Genomic DNA, 23,390 nt, shown 5'->3' on the forward strand with positions numbered 1-23,390 from the left:
GAACTAATTAGATTTTACAGTGTTGCTTTTCCTGGCTCCCCAGTCCCTGAGCTCCTGCTGCTGCACCCACAGGTATGTAATTGTAGCATCAGATGTACAGCACGCACTGATAACTTTTTACTCGGTGGGATTCCCTTGTGATCACTTTACTAAATGTCTACAACCAATCTGATTATATCCTGTGTTTTGTTTTTTCAATGTTGAAATGAAAATCTAGCATCAGCCTTCTCTTTTCCTTGTGTTTTGTGCTGTTTTACAGGTCCACAGAGGAGGACAGCTCCAAGGCAGATGAGGGACTGGTCCCAGGACGGTCCATCGGTGGTGGAGCTGGCCATCCTGGAGTTCCTGAAGAGGCCACACCAGTCTCCAGTGGAGCATTTCCTCCTCAGCCTTGTTCCTGCTCTGGAGAGCAGCTGGGTCCTTTTTATTCCTGTCTCTCTGTAAATACTTATATTTTATATATTTATGTTTAATGTTTTTCTGTTTGAGAATTGTAATATTATTTCAAATAAATTTTTATAATGACTAATGTCTCAGTTCTACTACACAGCAAATGTTGGCACACGACTTGACACATGTAGAATTTATTTCATATTATACTAATGGCATAATATACTAATACAGTGGGATGCAAAAGTTTGGGCAACCTTGTTAATAGCCAGTATTTTCCTGTATAAATCGTTGGTTGTTACAATAAAAAATGTCAGTTAAATATATCATACAGGAGACACACACAGTGATATTTGAGAAGTGAAAAGAAGTTTACTGGAATTACAAAAAGTGTGCAATAATTGTTTAAACAAAATCAAGCAGGTGCATAAATTTGGGCACCACAAAAAAAGAAATGAAATAAATATTTAGTGTATATCAATGTGTGTGTCTCCTATATGATATATGGGGGGCCTTTGTCTGGACGTGCTTCCCATCCAGAGCTCCACAGCAGAGAAGTTCCAGCGCTCCTGGAATCCCTCTGTGATGGACCGCCAGTCTCCAGGTGAAGGCACAGCCATGAAGTCGTCCACTAGACAGTCCCAGATGGCCGTCGCTACCTGGGGGGTGATCTGGCACACCGTGGACACACTGACTCTGAAACTGAACGTGATGGTCCTGAAGGAGTCCCCGGTGGCAAGGAACTTGGACAAAATTGTTCAAAATTAGTATTATGTGTACTGCAGTTGCAAAATACATTATTCAAATTCCAAAATACTTTTGTGATGTCAGATTTAAATTACAAAACAAATGTTACATAACACATTTTGTAATTATAAGGATAAGTACATAATATATATTAGATATAATGTAAAACAGTTGTTTTGTTTTAACTTTAACATATCATAATTTGATTGGTAGCAACTTTTACCACTACAGTGAGCCAATCACTCATAATTCCTAGACATGTCAGTCAGGTAGGGATGAAGTAAGACATTAATAGAAATAAGAAGTTGTATGTTGACATGTAGCCCTTTCCTTGCTTAAATCATTGTTAATATTTTTGAAAAATTAACCTGTGATAAGACAGCTTATCAAGATAGAATATGCTAGATAGAATCATACAACTAAAGATGAACCAAACTGTTCACAATTTTATCTAGCTCTCAGTTTTAAGAAAGGCTGGTGACCCCTGTTATAGAGTCTGACAGCTGCAGGGATTATATACAAATATTCAACTATACCAGAATTAAACCAGGTGTAAATAAAAAAAAAAGGAGTGAGTATCACTACAAAGATTACCAACAGTGGGCCTCATACCACAGTTTGATATCAGCAAACACCGAGAGCATACACTGATAGACACCACAGCCATGCTATCATTGCTAACACTGATAACAGCATAAATCAAATTAAATCGGGACTTGATGAGACCTTTCGTGTATCACTAGAAATATTATAAACAGTCGTCTCTTTACCACAGTTTGCTATCAGTAAACACCGACGGCATTCACTGTTAGCATACCACATCCATGTTAGCAGTGTATAAACGGATGGTTTAGCATATATTAGCACAGGTATCAATAAAAGACTACCACATTAAACACTTTTACTAACCTCAGGCAGATGGACAGGCGCTCTGCAGGTGGGATTGAGCGCCTGTAGTTGGTGTCTAGGCGGGCGATTCTGGGACCGACGCGGGACAGCAGATCCTCAAACTGGGCAAGTGAAAGACAGTGATATCGCTGTCATCGCCGTCATCCAGGCGCAGCTCCTGGGGCAAGTGGTGAAACTCATCAAACTGCTCACGCCTCTGGAGGACTGGACCCAGGTACGGCGAGGACGTCCTTAACGCCGCTGCTCTGCTCTCCACAGTAAATAGAGAAGGGAGACTCTCTCTTCAAGCGCTAGCTCGGCAGCTGCCATCTAGCAAAGATACCGTCTGGCGCAACTTCCTCCCACATTCCTCCCACATTTCCGGTTCACGCGCGTGAGACGATGCAATTTTGAGGCGTGATGGATTTCTGTTGGACACGCGTTGAGGTGCGAATGTGCACGTGTCAAATTAGGGGCGTTTGGGGCGTTTTCGCTCGCCTCTATCGCGTTCGGTGTGAACGCAGCCTTAGCATCTGACATCCTCTTCAACTTTTCTACCTTAGTGAACATAATGATGTCAGGCCAGGCAGGATCCAGAAGAGAAGGAAGTATTGGCACTGTGGTGCAAAGCTGAGCTGAGCTGTTCTGTAACCACTCTGAAGGGGGATAGCTCTATAGTCAAGAAGAGCCAGATAGGAATCCCTGGCTTTTTTTTTAACAGTTTGAACAGCCAGTTCCATTACTCTTTGAAAACCTTGGACTGCTGGTGAGATGCTTGAATCTATATGATCCATGATCCTTATGTAGCTGCAAAAATGCCAAAGGGAAGTCATGAAAACTGAGGGCTATTATCTTCCAAATGACTTCCAAAATACCATGGTTTGCAAAAATAGACCTTAGATGTACAATGGCATTTAAACACCATATAATCATATATAATGTTATGTGTAAAGACTTATATCAAATGATAAAAATAGATTTTACAGTGTCACACCAACAGTCACAGGACATGCTTTGACCTAAAAGAAGTGACTGGTGTAAGACTTTTTCCATTAAATGTAAATACCTGAATCAGTCACAACATTAATATAAACTGCCATAAAATATTTATAATTATCTGACCATACTGACCATGGAACACCACTATGATGAAACTTAAGACCATAGTTTATGAAAAGGTGAATGAGTTGTTGTAAAAATTACAGATGGATAAATTCATGGAAGATAATATGCTTTATCTAAAACATGAGTAAAGATGATTTGGTAATGTGACTGTAAGTTTGTGCAACAAGTTAATTTATGTTCTGACTAAGCTATTGCAAACTTTGAAAAAACATCTCAAAGGATTCTTTACACTCATGAAAACTTCTTTTTCCATATGACTATCCAGTTCCTGAGTTTGCAGGCAGTTTTTTTGTTTTTTTTTGTATGTGCATCAAAACTTGGTGAGGGATGGTGAAGGAGCTCCTGGTTCAGCCCGGGGCATTGTAGAGTTAAAATGTATTCATGGTGAAATGTACGAATATCCTACGAACGGGTCTATATGGTTCTGTGTGGCCTACACACAGTTTGATGCTTATCCTATGCCCTGAATTGACGAGTTCCCGGACTGATTGTTCACTGCTCTTTTTTCACAACACTAGATTTGACCAAGGGATACTGGCAAATTAACTAGTCTCCAGAGTCTAAGGAAAAGATGACCTTCTACATCTTGTATGGTTTTTACCAATTCATTTTCAACTCTGTTTGTTCAGAGCCAGGCCACTTTCCAGTGCCTCATGTACAGGGTGCTGCAACTGCACATGCATGTGCTGCTGCCTACTTGTATGACATTATCAAAGACAATGACACCTGGGTGGCGCATGTACAGATGATGGCCATGATGCAGGAGTCTCTGAGGCAAGCGGGGCTCTTGGCTGCCCCCAAAAAGTGTGCTTTGGACATACGGAGGTACAGTATTTGGTGTACCACTTGGGGACAGGCAGGTGCACCGTCAAACAGGAAAGACAGCAGCAATCGAATCCAGCCAGACACCCAAAACCAAAAACAGAGGTGAGGCGGTTTTGGGGGCTGGTCAGCTGCTATCACAGGTTTATTCCAGACTTTATTTACTGACTAGCCCCCTTACCTACCTCCCAAAAGGGTGCCTCAGATCTTGTCCAGTGGACAGGGCAGTGCTGGTGGCATTTTATCGATTAAAACAGGCTGTGGAGAACCCCTCTGTCCACACTCCAAACCCCTCTAGCAGAAGGCTTGGAGCTGTTTTGTCAGCAAAAGGATCAACTGTGTACAGCAAGAAGTTGTCTGAGCGAAAGAGTGCTTGGCGATCCAGGGGGTGCCCAACATTCAAGTTCAAGATAGAGAGAGAGTTACCTCCTATTAGTATTGTTACTTCCTATTAGTTAGAAGGGACAGTGTGCTTGAGTGCGTATGCATATGGGTGTTTTGTGTCCATAGGCTGGTGGATACTGATGTCTCTGTACCAGATTGACAGCTCTGCAATTGTTGAAGTTCAAGGTGATCAGTAGGTTAGTGTTACAGCTGGTTTCGGCCAATTTCCTATCTCATTTGCGAGGATGATGGGGAATAAATTAGGCTGGAGAGCCCTCTGGCCTAGGTCAGGTGATGGGGGTATGTGTGGCACGGTGTGATTTATGGCTCAGCTGCAGGGGAGTTGTGGAGGTTTCAGCGGCAGTGCCAGGTCATGCTGCCTATTATCAATTAAACACGACTCCCTTATTTTGTCTCAATATTACTCTAGGAAATTCTACCTGTAGAGTTAAACTGTCCTGTGGGGGGTTCTGCCATAACCATCTTGTTACACTAGTATGTAAGTATGCAAAAGACCTCATCATCATCAACCCCAGTGATGGGAATAACGGCGTTACTTTTTTCAGTAACGAGTAATCTAACTAATTACTATTCCTATCGTTACAACGGCGTCACAGTTACTAACAAGAAAATGCGGTCCGTTACTATTTTTCAACAAACAGACGGTTGAAGCTGTGTTCAGCTTACCGCATCTTACCGCATCACAGTTGCACGGAAGTAGCTGACTACGTAAGTAATCTGGACGCTACAGCTTTAAGCAGCTGTGCGCGCTCCCGCGGACAGTAATCACGATCACTGTCTAACACAACACCTGGAGCTAAGGGGGCAAAACAATCGCATGAGTGCTGCTGTTTGACTGAGAAAGACTAAAGTAGTCATGGTAAGCCAATCACATGACCACTTAAAGACAAAGCAACAAGGTGATATATACCAGTTTTTAAATTGTGTTGATAGGCCACGTAAAACCAGAGTCATGATAAACAAGCGGCGTTTTTTCCTCAATAGTTTCGTCACGTTTACTGTTTAAGGACAGCGCAGCAAGCACTCTCTGCCTATGAGCAAAAACAAAAAGAAAAACAGGGGAAGTTATAGGAGTGACGGTGAGAGAGAGAGAGAGAGACAGCAGAAAAAGAGGGAGGGCGAGTTTTGAGATGTGAGAGATTTGTGACGTTTAGCGTGTTTGGGGTGTGTAGTTAATGTGTTGTCTTGTGTAGTTAGTGTGTAGTGTTGTGGATAGTTTTGTGTTGTGTGTCAGAACAATAAGGTGACTGCTGTCTCCAGGTAGAAACAGGAGTGATACACCTGCTGCTGTCAGACCTGCAGGTATCAGACTGTGATGTTCTCCTTTATAGTGGACAGAAATTATTTTTTTGGAGTGGCACAAATAATTTGTGTGGCATCTTATTGAAGAACAGCTGATTGTTCTGTAAATAGTTTGAAATGGTTATTTAAAAAATCAAGGTAAAAGGTAAATGGATGCAAATAAATTTGTTGTTTGCAAAACTTGTGCGATTTTAAAATTGACAATTTATATTTGCATTTAAAGTTGTGAAATATGATTCATTAAACATGTTTGTGGTTGTTACAGTAAAAAATATAACTTTTTCTACTCTGATTTTATGTTTTTTGTCTGATTTTAGATCAATTGTGTTAATACAGTATGTCAAAATGAAAACACAACTGTAAATTCAGACACGTGAGGTTGTGCTGAAAAGGAAGATACCAAACAAGGGAAAGTAAATAGTTTTTAAAGGTAAAATGTGGAGGGAAAATCAAAAGTAGTTAAAAATGGCCAATTATACCCTGGACCCCAGAGGGTTAAACGTTTTTTTCAAGTAATTAATTACTTTTAGAATATTGTAACTCAGTTACTAACTCAGTTACTTTTTTGTAGAAGTAACAAGTAACTATAACTAATTACTTTTTCAAAGTAACTTGCCCAACACTGATCAACCCACAGCTTATTGTGATGGCATGAAAAAGCTCTGGGGACTGTGAATTGCTCACTTATGCTGAGTCCCTCCTGTATTAACCACCCTTGATGAGTAATATGACTCTATTTAACTAATAGAGCCATATTACATATTACTTAATGTTCAATCTCGAACAGCTTGTTTGTTCTTGACCAGCTCACCAAGTGTATCCAAATCACATGACCGATTGAGGAAAAAGGACCATCATTGAGTCTCTGTTTCAGCTTGTGTTAAAAGTGTGGACTTCAAACAGTGTGTCAGTCAAAAACAAAGGAAGTTGCAATCTCATCAAAAATCAGCGATACAGGTAATGTCACACAGAAAAAGACCACAAATACAGACACCTGCAGAAACACTGGCAATGACACCGCCAACCACAGGTGCCATAATACCCAATTAACTGGTATTTGTAGTACAGACTAACACTACATTAGATCAGCTTAATGTAATGAACTAACTAGAACTAACTAACAAACTTTATAAATTACAAATTTGTTCCATTTATTCCGCCCTAGTCCATGGGTGGGAGAGTTGCTTCCAATGTATGGTTTTCATGCAGTTTGCTGGTGCTGCTTCAGCCCCTGGCTCTTTCGAGCACTACACATCTGATGCAAATATCAAAAGATTTGAGATTTATCAGAAATAAGTACAGTATCATAGCAAACAGACTGCATGAAAGTGTCAATGAAACCTTGTCCAGTCAAAAAACTAATTGCAGACTGATTGCATGTTGTTGGGCTTGTTTTCCCATTTTATCATTTGACCCAATACAGTCATTTTCACCAGAAAAGTTAAAGCAAATGGATATGAAGAGATAGCTGGTTAACAAAGTTGCTGTTCTAGCCCTGTACCATCAGCATCTGTAGTAAGTACACTTTCTTAAAAAAAAGAGAATTACCTCCGATTAGTATTATTAAAAAAGAATATGGTTTGAAGCTGATTAATAATTGTGACCCTTATTAAGAAGATATTAAACCATGACAAGTTCAGTAGTGACAAGCTGTAGGACTGGTTTTAATAGTTCAAATAAAGAAAGACATTAATACGCTTTGCGTGACATAGTGAGTTTGACAAAGTGGAATTGCCGATTCTGTGCAAAGAAATAGGAGGGACAGTGTGTTTGTGTGCGTGTGTGTGTACGTGAGTGAAGACGGGGGGATTGGAGTGGGGGTTGATAAATCCACCCTATGGTTCTGATCACAGAGCAGCAGGAGCTGGACCTGCCTAATGGAGATACAGAAAGTACCCGAGCTTTGCTTTCCACAATTTCTCAACAATTCCTGCAGAAAGCCGACAATTCATTGGTCGAAAGCCGTGCTCCTGAACATTGTGTTCTCCTGTATCTCTCTCCTCACTGCTGCTCTAAACCTTCTCGTCATCATCTCAGTCTCCCACTTCAGGCACAGATGATTTTTTTTTATTGAAAATAATGAAATGCAACTGATAAATATCTCCTTTTTTAAATTAAATAAATATCTTTGTCTCAGTTATCACTGTTAAATTGAATAGGCTTCTTCATGCCTTAATAATGAAACATTTTCACTAAGTTGGTTTTAACATGATTGACAAAACATTTTCAGTCCTGCTGTCAGCAGTCTTATTTTCATCCGAATCTTACACTTCAGACACTTCAAAGCTGAATTGCAGTTTTGGCGATTTAGTGATGAGTGTAATCAATTTGGCATGTTCTTGGTGTATTTTAATTATGACTGAAATATTTTATTCGCCTCGATTGAATCATGCCTTATTAATAGGACTTTTTTACTAATGGAATTTTCACTGAAGACCTTTTGAAATGATGAATTACTTTATTTTTTTGTCTCTTTGCAGGAAACTTCACACACCAAGTAACATCCTCCTCCTCTCTCTGGCTGTCTCAGACTTTCTTGTGGGTCTTCTGTTGATGCCAGCAGAAATATTTAGAAGCACGACCTGCTGGGTACTTGGTGACATTATGTGTTCTGTTTATTGGTATCTGACCGGCAACATTATCTGTGCTTCAATAGGGAACGTAGTTCTAATATCAGTTGATCGTTATGTGGCTGTTTGTGACCCTTTGCATTACCGCACCAGAATTACTGTGGAAAGAACCAAACTAAGTGTGTGCTTATGTTGGTTTTATGCTATTTTCTACTGGAGTCTTTATATAAAGAATATCCTGATTGAACCGGGCAGGTATAATTCCTGCTACGGAGAGTGTATGTTTGTCAGCAGTAATATTGCAGGGATTATTGACCTTGCTTTATCTTTTATTGTTCCAGTTTCCGTCATCATAGTTCTTTATATGAGAGTATTTGTGGTGGCTGTGTCTCAGGCTCGTGCCATGCGCTCTCATGTTACAGCTGTCACACTTCAGCATTCAAGCAATCAAGCAAACAAATCTGAACTGAAAGCAGCCAGGACTCTGGGGGTTGTTGTAGTTGTGTTTCTGTTATGTTACTCTCCATTTTACTGCTACTATCTTGCTGAAGAAAATGTGGTCAATGATCCATCTGCATCTACTGTTATCATTATTTTTTACTTTAACTCTTGTCTAAACCCTTTGATCTATGCCTTGTTTTACCCCTGGTTTAGAAATGCTGTTAAACTTATTATCACTCTGCAGATCTTCAAGCATGACACCTGTGAGGCCAACATACTATGAAAGACTGAACTCTTCTCCAACTAATTTTTGTCATTATTTTCAGCTGTTAGATTTGTTCAGATTTTTTTGATTTGTAAGCAACATTTTATGTCAGTCATATATATATTCCACCTCTGCAATATTCTTGATATTTATAATTGAGTGATTTGTATATATTAGTGTTATTTCTAAAATTTGTAAGCTCTGTAACATATTGTATTATTTAAAAAAGTTTAGTCTGTTACTGTTACTGTCCTGCAGCATCCTGCAACCCACATAAAGAATTAATAAAGTATTCTGATTCTGATTATCATGCATGTCCTTTTTACAAGGCTACATAATATGATGATACAAAGAGATGTCGGAGGTCCCATTAGGCATTAGATTCTCCATAATTCAGCAACTGCTTTATATGCATAAAAAACATGATAAAAACATATAAACCCATAATGCTCCATCGTCAGCAAAAAGTGATTTACCATAACTATCAGACACATCTTTAAAAATATCATTGATCATAAGTGAGAAAACCGTTGGACTAACTACACTTCCCTGAGGAGTTCCATTTTCTGTTCCACACGGCTCAGAAACATGCAACCCTATTTTAACTTGAATTGTTCTGTCACATAAAAAGTCTAACACACAATTAAACATACTCCCTCCTATCCCCGCTTCATGTAACTTAATCAGTAGACCCTCTCTCCAAAGCATATCATATGCCTTTTCTATATCAAAGAAGACAGCAACTACTTAAATATCAAGATTGCGAAAAGAACGTCAAATCTTCTGGGTATATATGCAGTTGAGTTATATGCCATACTGCTGGCTCTAGAATGGGTGGAAGACAGCAGAATCTCAAAAGTACTGATATGTAGTGATTCATTGTCAGCATTATTAAGTATTGAACAAGGAAACACAACTACCCATCAGCAGATTTTGTATGACGTTCTTTTTGCTCATCATCAAAATAAGCATGTAGTAATAATGTGGACTCTGGCTCATGTAGGTATTTTGGGTAATGAAAGAGCAGATAGGTTGGCCAAAGCAGCTGTTAAAAAAGTCGATATAGATGTACAGATACCCAGTGTTGGGAAGGTTACTTTTAAAATGTATTCCACTACAGATTACAGAATACATGCCCCAAAATATATTTTGTAACGTATTCCATTCCATTACTCAATGAGAGTAACGTATTCTGAATACTCTGGATTACTTAATATATTATCATGCTTTTTACAACTACATGAATGTACTATTGCTGTGTGATTTATTACTATTACTGAAGGTCCACGGCTTCGAACCGTAGTAAAGGGACCTCTGGCTAATACGTCGGGTTCGTGTCGGGCTCGTAGTCGAAAACTAGCTTTACTTTGTTGTCTGGGTCAACTTTGCTAGCGAGAGACAGAGAGAGGCGTTGAAAGGCTGCTCCAACGGAGCTTATTGTTTCGGAGGAAAACACGAACACAGTGTACAGTCGAGTCTTAATAGCTTACTTACAACTGGGCTCGTCAGGCACTCTTTTTGGCTGCAGTGGTTATTATTATATTTACATGCTTCCAGCTCCCGTTTCTGCTCGATGACAGCTCGTACTTTTCCACTCTCCTTTTTCTCCCTCCTCGCGCTCACAGACACATAACGGGTATGGCAGTCCATTCTCCCCGCAGCACGGACTACACTGCCCATGAGGCTACATTCTTTAGGGCTATGACTGTAGCATTCTGCCTATTAGCTTAGCACAACAACAACAACACAAAGGCGCTCTCTCATCCAGGAAACACAGTCGCAGAGAGCGCGTGTCATCCTGTAACCATGGCAACCGTAATGCTGCCGTCTGGAACAACAGAACATAGCTGTCAAACAAAACCCAAACAGTCCGTGTAATCCATTTATTTCAACAAAGTAACTGTATTCTAAATACCACCTTTTTAAACGGTAACTGTAACGGAATACAGTTACTCATATTTTGTATTTTAAATACGTAACGGCGGTACATGTATTCCGTTACTCCCCAACACTGCAGATACCACTGTCAAAATCTGAAGGGAAAAGTGTAGTTTGGACAGAAAGTAAGAACTTCTGGCAAATGGCATGGGATAATGAAACAAAAGGGAGACATTTATATAGGGTGCAAAACACAATAGAAGCTAAGAGGAGTATCGGATTAAAGAGACAGGAGGAGGTTATTATCAGTAGAATACGAACAGGCCACTGCTTTTTAAATGGTACTCTTTTTAGGATAGGGAAACATCAGACTGGGTTGTGTGATGGGTGCAATGCTATGGAGATGGTTGAGCGTGTGCTCCTTAGTTGTAGGAAGTATGCAAGTCACAGGAGGGTGATGTGGGGTGAAATGAGTGGTGGAAGGGAACTTCCGTTTGAACAAGTGGTTAATAAGTTAAGTCATGGTGAAGGGAAAGTGGTGGTTTTTCGTTTTTTGAGAAATACTGATCTCATCAAGAGGATCTGAGGATTCAGGAGTGACAGAAGATTAAAAGCCAGGAGATGGCAGTAATGCAACAATTTTGGATGCAGGCTGCCGTTAAACTTGACAGAAGAAGAAGAAGAAGAAGAAGAAGGAACGACGACTACAAGAAAGATGCTTAAAAGCAGCTCAAAAGAGAATGGACTGTATAGAGACCGATTGCGTCCAGAATCGAAGTGGCGGTACTTGCAGAAAATAGCGTGCATTGGAAATGTGGCCCCGTATGAAATACGGCCGTGGAGTAGAAACCCTGAATACCTACTGCTATTGACGTAGCCTGACATATTTTTGTACCTTGTCTGTACAAGTCGTCATTCAAACAAAGGTAAGTCAGTTCCAGTACTGCGAGTGAAATGCGTTTGATTTTCCCCCGAACATTCAAATTAGTGCAAGCATAAATTCATTCATGAGGGGGAAATTACAGTGAGAACATGTGGAGGCTCTGTTAGAGGGATAACATAGTGAGTTCAGTGCATTGATGTGACATTGTCCTGAAGGATTTAGTTATTCTTTATGGTTAAAGAAATTGCAATGATTTATTCATATTTATTATAAATTATATAAAAAAAAGGGAACCACCCCCCACCCTCCACCTCATGATGCTTAATCGATGTAATTTAACTTTAATTTGACTTTAATTAATTAAACTTTAATTAATTAAACTTTAATTTGATGCAGGGTGAAAAAAAATGCACAGAAATAAATTATTTTTCAAGAATAATTAAATAGACTCAACATCTTTCTTCAACAGAATTGCATAATTCACAGACGGTACTTTCCCAAAGGAAAAAGTAGTATAGCTTACTAGGGTATATTAGACTTGACAGTTACTATGTACAGTAATGGACTTCTATACATTTTACATCAGATTAAAACTTTGGGTGTAAGAGTCAGATAATTATTTATTAAAAGCTAGATATTTTAAATGAGAATAAGAAAGAAAAGTATTTCTTTGTGCCCCCTTGTTAATGCCCTACCTGCCCCCCTGGCTAAACTTTGCTAGATCCGCCCCTGCACAGTTACCAGCCGTCAGCTACGTAGAAAAGGATCCTGGTGTAGAAAGTAATATTAAATAAATTCTAACAACAGCTTATCAAGCTTAAACGTGCTGCTGTTGTTCAGCCGCTGGTTTCCTCTTTCTGGTGCAAAGTGGACCAAAAACAAAGAAGAGAGACGGACTCGCGACAGAAAAGCCGATCAGCTGATTATTAAGCAGTTTCACGATTGAAGTAGCAGCAGGAAGGTGAGGGAGAGAGAGAGGCAGTCGCTCCATATATCGGTTGTTAAGCTTAACATGGGAATGCTTTACAAACATTCAGAGATGAACTTACACACTTGCTTTACTTCTCTCTGGGATAACTTTCTCGGAGATGAAATGCTGGTTTGGTAGCTAGGCTCCAAATACACGTGACGCACACTGCTCCGACGTGCTACGGTTATGAGCCGAGTTACGCCGTGTCGCAAGTTTTGTGAGGTGTTTTTTTGATATTTAATGGATCGGACTACATTTTTTATTTCTCGCCGATATCCGATCCAGTAATTTAGGTCAGTATTGGACCGATACCGATACGTAATATCGGATCGGTCCATCTCTAGTTTTAAACCCAAGTAAGTGAAGCAAAACAGAACATGGTGCACACAGAAAGGAAACTACCAAAGTAAAACAGGAAGTAACGGAAACACACACACACAACCAAACCCAGACAGACATGACTAGGGATGGGTATCGTTTAGGTTTTATCCGATACCGGTGCCAAACCGGTACTTTTGAAATGGTTCCGGTGCTTAAACGGTGCTCAAACTGGTGCTTAAAGAATGGAGAACACAAAATTGGTCCAAAAACCTTTCATGTTTAGCTGTTTTTTTTTTTGTAAAAAGATAACAATGTAAGCCTTTTCTTCAGCTATAGGGCACATATGGTATCACTTTTGGCTGGAAGCAGTGCTTAAACAATGGAAAAAAACACAAAATTGGTCCAAAAACCTCTCATGTTTAACTGTTTTCCACTTTTTCTTTGGTCATTTTAGCCTTTTTGGCCAGGGTGAAGGGAGTATCTGCCGTCAAACAAGAAGACAGCCGCATGTAACTACGACGGTGTTTGCTAGTTCACCTTACATGCATTAATGTAATAATGTGGTTAGCCTACTCAGCGTAAATTACACACGAACAACATTAAGCTACTCACGCAGAGAAGAACGGCTGCTGCTGCCATCATCATCCTCATCATTTCTGCTACACTGATAGGGGCCAGGACTCTCCTCTTCGGGTTTTTGGGGGATGTTGCTAACTCCGGGTCCGATAACAGGCACCACACCCGCAGTAGACGTGCTCGGTGTGAGGTCTCGCAGCAAGCTATCAAACAAGGCGCATTTCTCGGCTTTAAAAAAACGCTATGCGTCGCCTTTTGACCGCTTCGCCTTGGGCATTTTTAATCTGTAGCTCTGCTCTAAAAGAACGTACATACCTGGGCCCGCCTACTATCCTCGGAAACGTAAAATGATTGGCTAGAATTGGCTCAGGAAAAAAAAAAAAGCACCGAAATAAAGCACCGAAATGTGCGCTGCTTTTCGGTCTGGTTACTACCGTTTATGTCAGAACCGGTGCCATCATGGCACCGGAAACCGGTACCCATCCCTAGACATGACACAGACATGAAAACATAACTGAGACAATGACACACAAGAACACAGGGAATCATTCGCTGCAATGAGCTAAAGGGTAGGTTAATCCAATAGCAGATTGTGCCTTGTTCTCACATGGACAGCAAGTGGAAAGTGATAGATCAGATGAGGAGATGGAAGGAGGAAGAGAGGCAAAGAGTCACAGGCAGAGCCTAGTTTATTTCCCACAGGTTTTTTTTTTATATATTTTTATTAGGATTTTTTCAATAGTAGCAGACAATGACAAAAGAAAAAGTACAGAAGAACCAGAACAGAACTTAGCTCAGGCAATACAAGATTCTGAGGCACATACAAGGCAGTTGAGGTAAACCACAACCCCACCAGGAATCAAAACAAATCATAGTAAGACCAATATTCAGGCAAATTAATTCAGTTTGGGAAAGCCCCGCAACAAGGAGGATGACAGCACAGGTCCATCGTATTTCAGATATGGGTCCCAGGTTCTGTGGAAAGAGTCCAAGGTGGAGTTGAGCATACAAGTTATATATTCATTGGGAATACAGTCCATTATAATGTTATGCCAGGATTTCTTAGTTGGAATTGCTGGCCTGCCCCAGAGGAGCAGGATATTCTTCCTGGCCGCAAAAGATAACAGCTGGAACAGTCTCTTGTGCTTGCCTTTGATAACCAGATTGTACATTACTCCCAGTATAAGACATAGAGGGTCCAGAGGAACAACAGAGTTGAAAATAACTGAAAGCACCTTTGCAACATCAGACCAGAAATACTGAATTTTCACACATGACCAAAAAACAATGCATAAAGTCACCCTCCTCCGCATAAAGGGGAGGAGTTTACATCTATTTTACTTTTTCAAGAGGGTGTGATGTATGTCGGATGAACAATTTTTAACTGAATCGATTTAGGCCGATTACAGACAGATATCTTAGAGGCACAGGCACAAATCTCCTGCCAGTCTGGATCATTTATTGAGCGGCCTAGGTCTCTTTCCCAGGCCTGTTTAGCAGCCAGGAAGCGAGGGGCTGAGCCAGAGTTAAGAACCTTATAAAAGGAACTGATGGATTTTTCAGACTGCAGGGAGGACAAAGCATCTGTTAAAGTGAATTGTTAAATGTTGTCATTTTTATGCTTACCATCTCTACATTGTTTCAAACTCTGTGATCAAAGGCATTCCTTTGTCCCCCTCCCCAGCGTGTCGATGGTGGGGGAGGCTGCAGTGTTTTAACACAAGCACATCCCTTGTGAAGGTTTGTTTGTTGTTTGGTAAGCTTCCTGCCCTTTTATGGCTTCACCTGTGTTGTGTATGGTGAACCAATACAGGAATTAAACCATATATTGGGTGTGGGGGAGATTACTCTCTTTATGACCAAGGATGTTCTTAAAAACAGTTGTGATCAGGAACAGGAACACACACACACACACATTCTTGCACACGTGCTTACACGTGCACACACAGACACACACACACACACACACACACACACACACACACACACACACACACACACACACACATAGTGCCTTGTCTTAGAACCATTGGGGGGTTTTACAGTGGGAGGTGCTTGTGTTGTGTTGTATTGTGTAAACTATTGTGTATTGTAACTGTCATGTCAATAAATAGCTGCGAGGAGAGCTGCTCTTTGAAGGAGTTGGTCTGGAGACAGGTGAGAAGCATTTAGCTTCACAGCCTGGTTCTGACCAAGCCTTTCCTCGTTAGCGAGTAAAAGACCGGTTGAAGATGTTCTGTCTTGTTTTTTGTTCTTCATGAGGAATAAGTCTCTAAACTAGCGGGGCCTGTGGAAACACAGACTCAACAGCATCCTCCACTGCGGACCTAGTAGGGTCCAACAATAGGGTGGTGTCATTAATTATAAAGTGCCTCAGTTGCAGGTATCTAAAGAATTCCACATTTTGAAGGCCAAAACATTGTTGAAGCTGCTGAAAGGAAAGAAAGGTCCGGCCTCTAAACAGATCAGCCAAGTTAACCAGCCCCAAATTAGACCAGACCACAATACCCCGGTCCAGACATCCAGTCAAGAAGTAAGGGCCATTCATAACAGGAGCCAGGGAGGATGTCAAATGGGCCCGACCCTCCAAAGCACAGACAGACCTCCAGGCCTTGACAGAGCATAGGGTAATCGGATTGTTGGAGAGTTTTTTGACTTCACTGATCTCTTTAACAAATAAAAGATTAAACAGGGGACATTTGGACTGAGAGGATTCAATATCAAGCCAGATCGAGGTAAAGTCGCATCTGAGCCAGTCTGCGATCACTGTAAGATGAATAGCAAGCTTGTAAAGTCGCAGATTGGGTAAATCAACGCCTCCATCTCGACTGGGCATCTGGAGTGTGGCCATTGTAAGCCTGGGCCTTCATTTGCTCCATATAAAAGCACTTAACCAACCCTCCAAAACCTTAATAACCTTGTTAGATGACAAGATGGGGATCATTTGCAGAGGATATAGCAGTCTGGGCACAATATACATTTTGATCAGGGCCACTCTGCCAAGTCATGAAATGGGGAGGGGGGCCCAGTGCTCCAGATCAGCCTTAATTGAATCGAAAAGAGGGACAAAGTTGAGCTTGAACAGCTGATGATGAGAGGGAGAACCCGTATCCCCCAATAAGTAAACCCAGAAGGAGACCAGTGAAATGGAAAGGGAACAGTTGTAACCGGAACTGTCAACAATGACCCCAGGGGCATGGCCTCTGACTTGGCAAAGTTAATCTTATAGCACCGAAAGATGAAATTACTTCAAAAAGATGGGGGAGGGAGGTTTCAGGTCGGGATAAGAGCACCAACACATCATCTGCATATAAATAGATTTTATGTATCTTCTCTTTAACACGAATACCAGAAATTAAAACATCCTGTCTTGCGGCCTGGGCCAGTGGTTCTATGGCTATGTCAAAGAGTAGAGGACTAAGAGGATCACCCTGCCTATTTCCATGGTGGAGAGCAAAATTGCTGGAGCGCATCCCGTTAGTTATAACCGCTGCGACTGGGGAGTTGTAGAGAACTTTCACCCAATTTACAAAGATTTCACCCAATCCAAATTCTTCTAAGGCAAAAAATAGATACGACCATTCAATGCGATCAAACGCTTTTTGTGCATCAAGTGAGAGTACAAGGAATGGCTCATCAGAATTTTGTGAAAGATGAATAACATTGAGAAGTCTCCTCATGCTATCAGAGGATTTGCGGCCTTTAACAAAACCTGTTTGATCCTCATTAATTATATAGGGGAGTACCTTCTCGAGTCGCAGGGCTAATATCTTAGAGAGTAGCTTCAAGTCTGAGTTCAGCAAGGCAAAGGGCCTATATGAAGTACATTTATCAGGGTGTTTACCTTTTTAAGAATAACAGAAATATTGGCCTCTCTAAGGGACTGGGGCAGGATGCCATTTAGGAAAGAGTGATTGAACATTGCTAAGAGTGGATCCAGGAGGACTGTCTGAAACTGTTAAATTCATCACTAACTGGAGATTTACCTGATGGCATAGCGTTTAAGGCAAAAAGGGCTTCTTCTCTTGTAATAGGGGAACTACTAGACGGCCGCTTATCCAGCAAAGGATCAATGTGACAGTTAAAGTCCCCACCCACAAAGCTATCTGCAAATGCAAGATCGGCAAATGTGGCAAAAGCAGAAGCAAGAAAGCTAGGGGAGCAGCCAGGTGGACTGTACAGATTCATAAATGTCACTTCTTTTCCCAGAAGTGTACCCTTAACTATTATATAGCGACCATGGTCATCTTTGACACAGTTGAGACCAGAGATGGGCAGTAACGCGTTACTTGTAATCCGATTGTAATCCGATTACTAACGAGTAAAGTAAGGGATTACTATTGCAAAAACGGTAATTAGATTACCGTTACTTTCCCGTAGAAACGCTGCGTTACTGAGTTACTAAAACCGTGATTTTTTTGCGAGAATGTCTCATGACAGTGACGTAAGCGAGTGCGATGTTCGTGACAACAGCTGTGTGCAGATCAACAATGGATAATATATCGAGTGCGGGAGAGAGTATGAGCATGCAGCGTTTAAAGCGTGGAAGTACTGACCTTATTTTGAGTTTGATTCCATAAAAAGTGACAAAAACATTAGGGTCCATTGTGCGTGGGAAAAAAACTTCTTTTTACAGCGAAAAAAACCCCCTAAACTTCCAGGCAAGCACCGAATGCGCTACAACGTAATGGGAAATTCACATAGAAACTCGCGGATTCTTCCACTGACCTGCGGCACACCTGCACCAGGGTAAACCTCCGCCTACCCCACTCCTGCTTTACAGGTGAAAATAGAGCAACAGGACCGCTAGTCTTTGATTTCATTCATTTTCTGCTGTGTTTTACTTGCATCTATTTGAAAGAGTGAAAAATATTTTATTTTATGTGCTGGAATGTGCAGAAAATAGGTTTAAAGGTTAAACAAATTTCTTCCAGTCAGAGAATGTTACATATTATTAAATTTTTGCTTGATGCATAAAGTTAAAAGATTAAAACTAATAAAACAAGTTTTAAAAAGAGACTTTTCCATTTGATTACATTTTGTATGATGGATTATGCAGAAAAAGTAGAATTGGGCTGAAAGATCTATCTCTTTATTACCTATTCAGGTTGTAAATTGTGTTTTTAAAAAGTAACTAAGTAACTAAGTAACTAAGTAATTAATTACTTTTGAAAATAAGCAGTCAGTAAAGTAACGGGATTACTTTTTTGGGGAAGTAATCTGTAATTAGTTACTGATTACTTTTTTCAAGTAATTGACCAACACTGGTTGAGACACTGGAATGCAAGCTTTTTGCTAATGAGGATCGCTATGCCCCTATTAAAAGAGGAATACGAGGTTGCAAACACCTGTCCAACCCAGCCCCTCTTAAGTTTGATGTTGTCCTTATCCTCTAAGTGAGTCTCCTGGAGAAACGCCAAAGAAACCTCCTCCCTTTCCAAAAAGGAAAGCACAGCTAGTCTTTTGGTGGGTTTTTGCAGACCCTGAACGTTCCACGAACATAACTTAATAGTACCAGAAATTGAAGAACTAATCATGTACCCCACCCACACATGTAATATGAATGTTCAAGTAACCTCAGCTCCCCACATATAAATGGCAAAATCAAACAGTAAGAGAGGAGGCACCAAAAAGAGAGAGAGAGAGAAAAAAAGGTAACGCCTACAATAGCCGAGTATGAGAAGAAAGAGCATGTAAAACCTGAGCTGCGAACACAAAATAGAACAACAAGTAAGAAAGAATAATAAAGTTGAGGGTCTTTCCCCAGGTAAATGGGGACCAAGCAAACAACTAACCCTGAAACCCACAACAGAGAGCAAACTAGTCATAACAACACCACTCATATAACCCCCCCCCCCCCCCCCCCCCCCCCAAAAAAAAAAAAACTTAGGCTCATCATGCTGGACCAAACTAGGACCCGGATGCAGTCAATGATGCAGTAATAACGGGTGGAAGAAGAAGCAAGCGGCAGGGGATTCAATCAGGTAGGGAAGCCAGGAAATCCTGCACCTGCCTAGGGGTGGAGAATCTCCTCCTCGAACCATTGTGTGTCACCTGGAGTGTCACCGGAAAGAATATGGCGTACTGTATCCCCCGCTCCCGTAAAAGCAGCTTCACTGTGTCATAGGCCTTTCGCTTCTTCAGCACTGCCGTGGAAAAGTCGTTGTAGAATGACACCGTTGAGCCATTAAGCTTGAGACCCCCATCTTCAGAGCTGAGTCGGCGCGCCGCTTCCATGACTCTCTGCTTATCTCTGAAAGAGTGAAAACAAATAAGCAGCACGCGGGGACGCTTGTTAGGGTCTGGTTTTGGAGCGAGTACACGATGAGCCCTCTCCAACTTTATGCGCCCAGCCTTGGTGGTTATCCTGAGAATGTGGGGTAGCCAAGTCTCAAAAAAGTCCACCTGCTGAGCAGATTCAGTGTCCTCCGGTAGGCCAAAAAGCCGGATGTTCAGTAGTCTACTGTAATTTTCCGCTGCATCCAATCTTTCCGTGAGAGCGCTGACTTGATTTTCTAGCTCGGTGATCCAGGGCTCCTGAGCAGTAGCAGCGCTCTCCACAGCTAGCACCCTAGCTGCCGCTTCGTCCAACCTTTTGTGTGCTGACTGGAGTTCCACCATGAGCTTAGAAACAGCCTCGGTCAGAGGACTAAGTTTCTCGTCAATTACTTTAACAACATTAGCCGTCTTCAAGTTAAAGACATTGGCAAGGGCTGGGTCCAATTCGGCAGTAGGGTTGGAGTCGGAGAGGGCGCCCTCTTGAGGGGCTTCGCCCGGTTCAGATGGAGTGTCTTTTCTTTCTCTGTTCGGTTGCTGCTTACCCATGTTGTCAAAAGACTGTGGCCAAAAGTCTTTCAGGGACATAGCCCGCAATGTACATACCAGAACATAAACAGGACGCCTTATGAAACATGTAGTACAAAGGAATTAAGGCCGAGCAGCACGGAGCTCCGAAAAACAGTGTGTTCACCCTGCTGCCATCACGTGACACCCCCCCACCCACACACACACACACAGTTTTTTTAATCTGTTGCCTTATGGTTCCAAGCACTGTTACCAATTTTTGTATTTTATTATTATCTCATAACACTTGTTTAATCAGATACCCTGTCTCCTAATGGACCTTTTAATGTCTAGAGTCTAGATCGACAAAGCCCTGCCTTCCAGCACTATCAGCAGCAGGAAAAGCAGCAATCCATCAACAGCAACACTGTACCCATCAGGTAGAACATAGGCTATGTATGCTTTGTGTAACGCAATCTGTACTTACGCCAATGCTTGAATGCTTGGAGATCAGGACTGTTGACCTTGGGCAGTTCACTAGGTGTCGGTATCATCAATTTCACCCTGATGTCTAGGCCCAGAATCACAGTTTCTCTAGAAATAGGTTACAAGAATTCAAATGTGTCCCAAATATCTGTATCCCATCAGAGGCTAGTTTCATAAAGGAGATTGGTAGTAGCTGCTCCACCACAGGAACAATAAGGCTTCCAGCACACAATGGACACCACACTCACTTAACATAAACACATTTATTAAACACAATTTTAAATAATAAGCCCTTTTTTAGTGTCTATCCATTCAGTGTCCCAATAAAAATAAAATAAATGCAAATGTATGTATCCTTCAAGGTCCTTTGGCCAAAAGAAAATCACCTGAGCTCAGGGAAAAGTAAAGTGCATCGTTGGGCCCTTTGAATTGTTCCTACCGCTCTGTTGGAACGGTGTAGCATCCAATAATAGCATCCAGCAAGCAGAAGCATCCACCCGCAGCAATGACCATCTACTAGCCAGGATGGTTCAGCGGAGTCATCAGATGAGGACTTCCACAAGGCAGTTCATCTAGTAGGATCCAGGATGCCAAGAGGGCAAACAAACCAGCCAGAGGAGTTCATGTAATGGCGAATGGCTGTCGGATTCAGCTCAGCTTCACGTTCGTAACCGCTACAAGACTCCTTTTTCCGAATTTCCAGCTCGCAGAGGGCACGAGAGCAGCATGCACCTCATCGGACGAACGGAAGGAAAAACTCTGTAGCTGGACTAGGGAGTGGCTATGCGCACGGCACAGTGGTGCGTTCAGTGACTACCAAATAATGAGAAATCCCATACTCAAAAAATGACCTGGGTTACATTTGCATTGTCCCCACCTGATCACAGTAATATAGTATGATGCAATTCCATAATAGATTCTTGATAAATATTGGTTGTTGTTATTCAGCCTGGTTCTATGTGCCACTTTTTAACATTGAGCACCTACCCCTTTAAACATCTCTGCACGGCCCTGCTCAACTGTTTTTATAAAACATCTGTCCTCTTTCTGTAAAATTCCTGGGGGGAGAGATGGCCATGTTTTTAGGAGCAGGATTTGGGGTGAGTACCTCCAAGTCATTAGGTTCGTTGGAGGGAGTAGTAATGGACTGCCTGTTAAGGATTGCTTCAGCTTCACAAAGAAATGTCTGAATTATTTCCATATCCAGATTCTGAGCTTTAATAATGGCACTGATGGGTTTTCTGATGGAAATAATCAGACATTTCCATACTTCTCCAATGTGGGAAACAGCTGAAGTGTTAAAGATCTTGACCTCAAAGGATCCAAAACAGTCTACTCCTGTGCTTGTGAATTGCAGCTCATTAGGTGTGACTCTGTTTTGTGGCAGGTCGATCATCTGTTGTTGACCAAAGATGCCATGTAATTGTCCACACACAGTGCATTTGGATAGAACTTTTCTGATAGCACCATTGGTCAATGGCAAAGAGATTGAGTCTTATATAGCGCTCAAGGAATCCTGAATTTTTGACATAGCTTGGATAGAACATGGTTGCATCCACGATGACCTACTTGTGTATTTCTTGTGAAATGAGCTTAGACACCCTAAACCTCTTGTCCAGAATGACAGGGTGTTTGAACTCTTGGTAAAGCTGTGCGACAGAGCCTTCCTACATCTCTCCACATCCCATCTTGGAGAAATGGATTGAGCTTGTGGCTATTTCTGAGCCCCTGCACTACCCAACCATATCTTCTGTGTCAAGAGTCAAACTTAGTGTTTGTCCATGCTGGTGTTTTTTCTACTTTCTACATTGGTCTTCACAGTGGCAGCCCTAGCCTGTTTGGCACCCGTATAGCATTTCGAAAAAACATCGGTGCAAATTATAAGTCTGTATCATAATGTCTGGTGTTTTCATGTTTGTTGGTTTGTTTTTATTTTGCCGCCCTGCCCTCTCCTCCCTGTGCCGCAAGCAGCAGGTGCACCTCGCAAACGGAGGGCGCCCTTACTCCCAGCAAATGGGCGACAGAAAACCGATCGGTGCCTATGCCATTCCCAATATGCGCTGGCATGACGTATGCAGCATGAGTATGAGCAATGTTTTTTTTTATTTTTTTTGCCGATGCCCGTGATGCTGCCCCACTCCACGATGCCACCCCGGGCAACCGCCCGTGTCGCCCATATCAAAACCGCTACTGGGTCTTCATACAACGGGTATGGGAGGAGGTGTTGGCTGTCCGATGGGCCTCCCTGCTGCCGCGGAGCTTGGGGCGGTCTGCTTGCCTCCACCCCAGGGGAAAGGGTCACATCTCTTGGGTCTGGGTGCCGTTTCCCCCTCTGGGGGTGAGGGTACCTGGACCCGGGGTATAGAGTATGTTTGGGGAGTGTGATTGTGTGTACATGTCCATGTATGTCTATTACTACGTTGGGTGAGTGCTGAGTGTTTGTATATGTGTGCATGAGGGTGAGAATGCATGTTTGTGTCTGTGTGTGCCTGTTTGTCTGTGTCTATATGTCAGGTCGGGTCTTAGACTCCACCTCTC

General features: G+C 41.8%; 1 protein-coding gene across 1 annotated transcript; it reads left to right on the forward strand.

Moving 5' to 3' along the window:
• The first annotated feature begins 6,933 nt into the window (after positions 1–6,933).
• On the forward strand, positions 6,934–9,148 carry LOC134645879 (trace amine-associated receptor 13c-like). The gene is made up of 2 exons (XM_063499493.1): positions 6,934–7,729; positions 8,160–9,148. Exons 1-2 carry the CDS (start codon positions 7,557–7,559, stop codon positions 8,971–8,973), a joined length of 987 nt encoding a protein of 328 aa, XP_063355563.1. The 5' UTR covers positions 6,934–7,556; the 3' UTR covers positions 8,974–9,148.
• The last annotated feature ends 14,242 nt before the right edge of the window (positions 9,149–23,390 follow it).

This window comes from Pelmatolapia mariae, linkage group LG16_19 (genome assembly GCF_036321145.2).
Source record: "Pelmatolapia mariae isolate MD_Pm_ZW linkage group LG16_19, Pm_UMD_F_2, whole genome shotgun sequence".
Taxonomy (NCBI): Eukaryota; Metazoa; Chordata; class Actinopteri; order Cichliformes; family Cichlidae; genus Pelmatolapia; species Pelmatolapia mariae.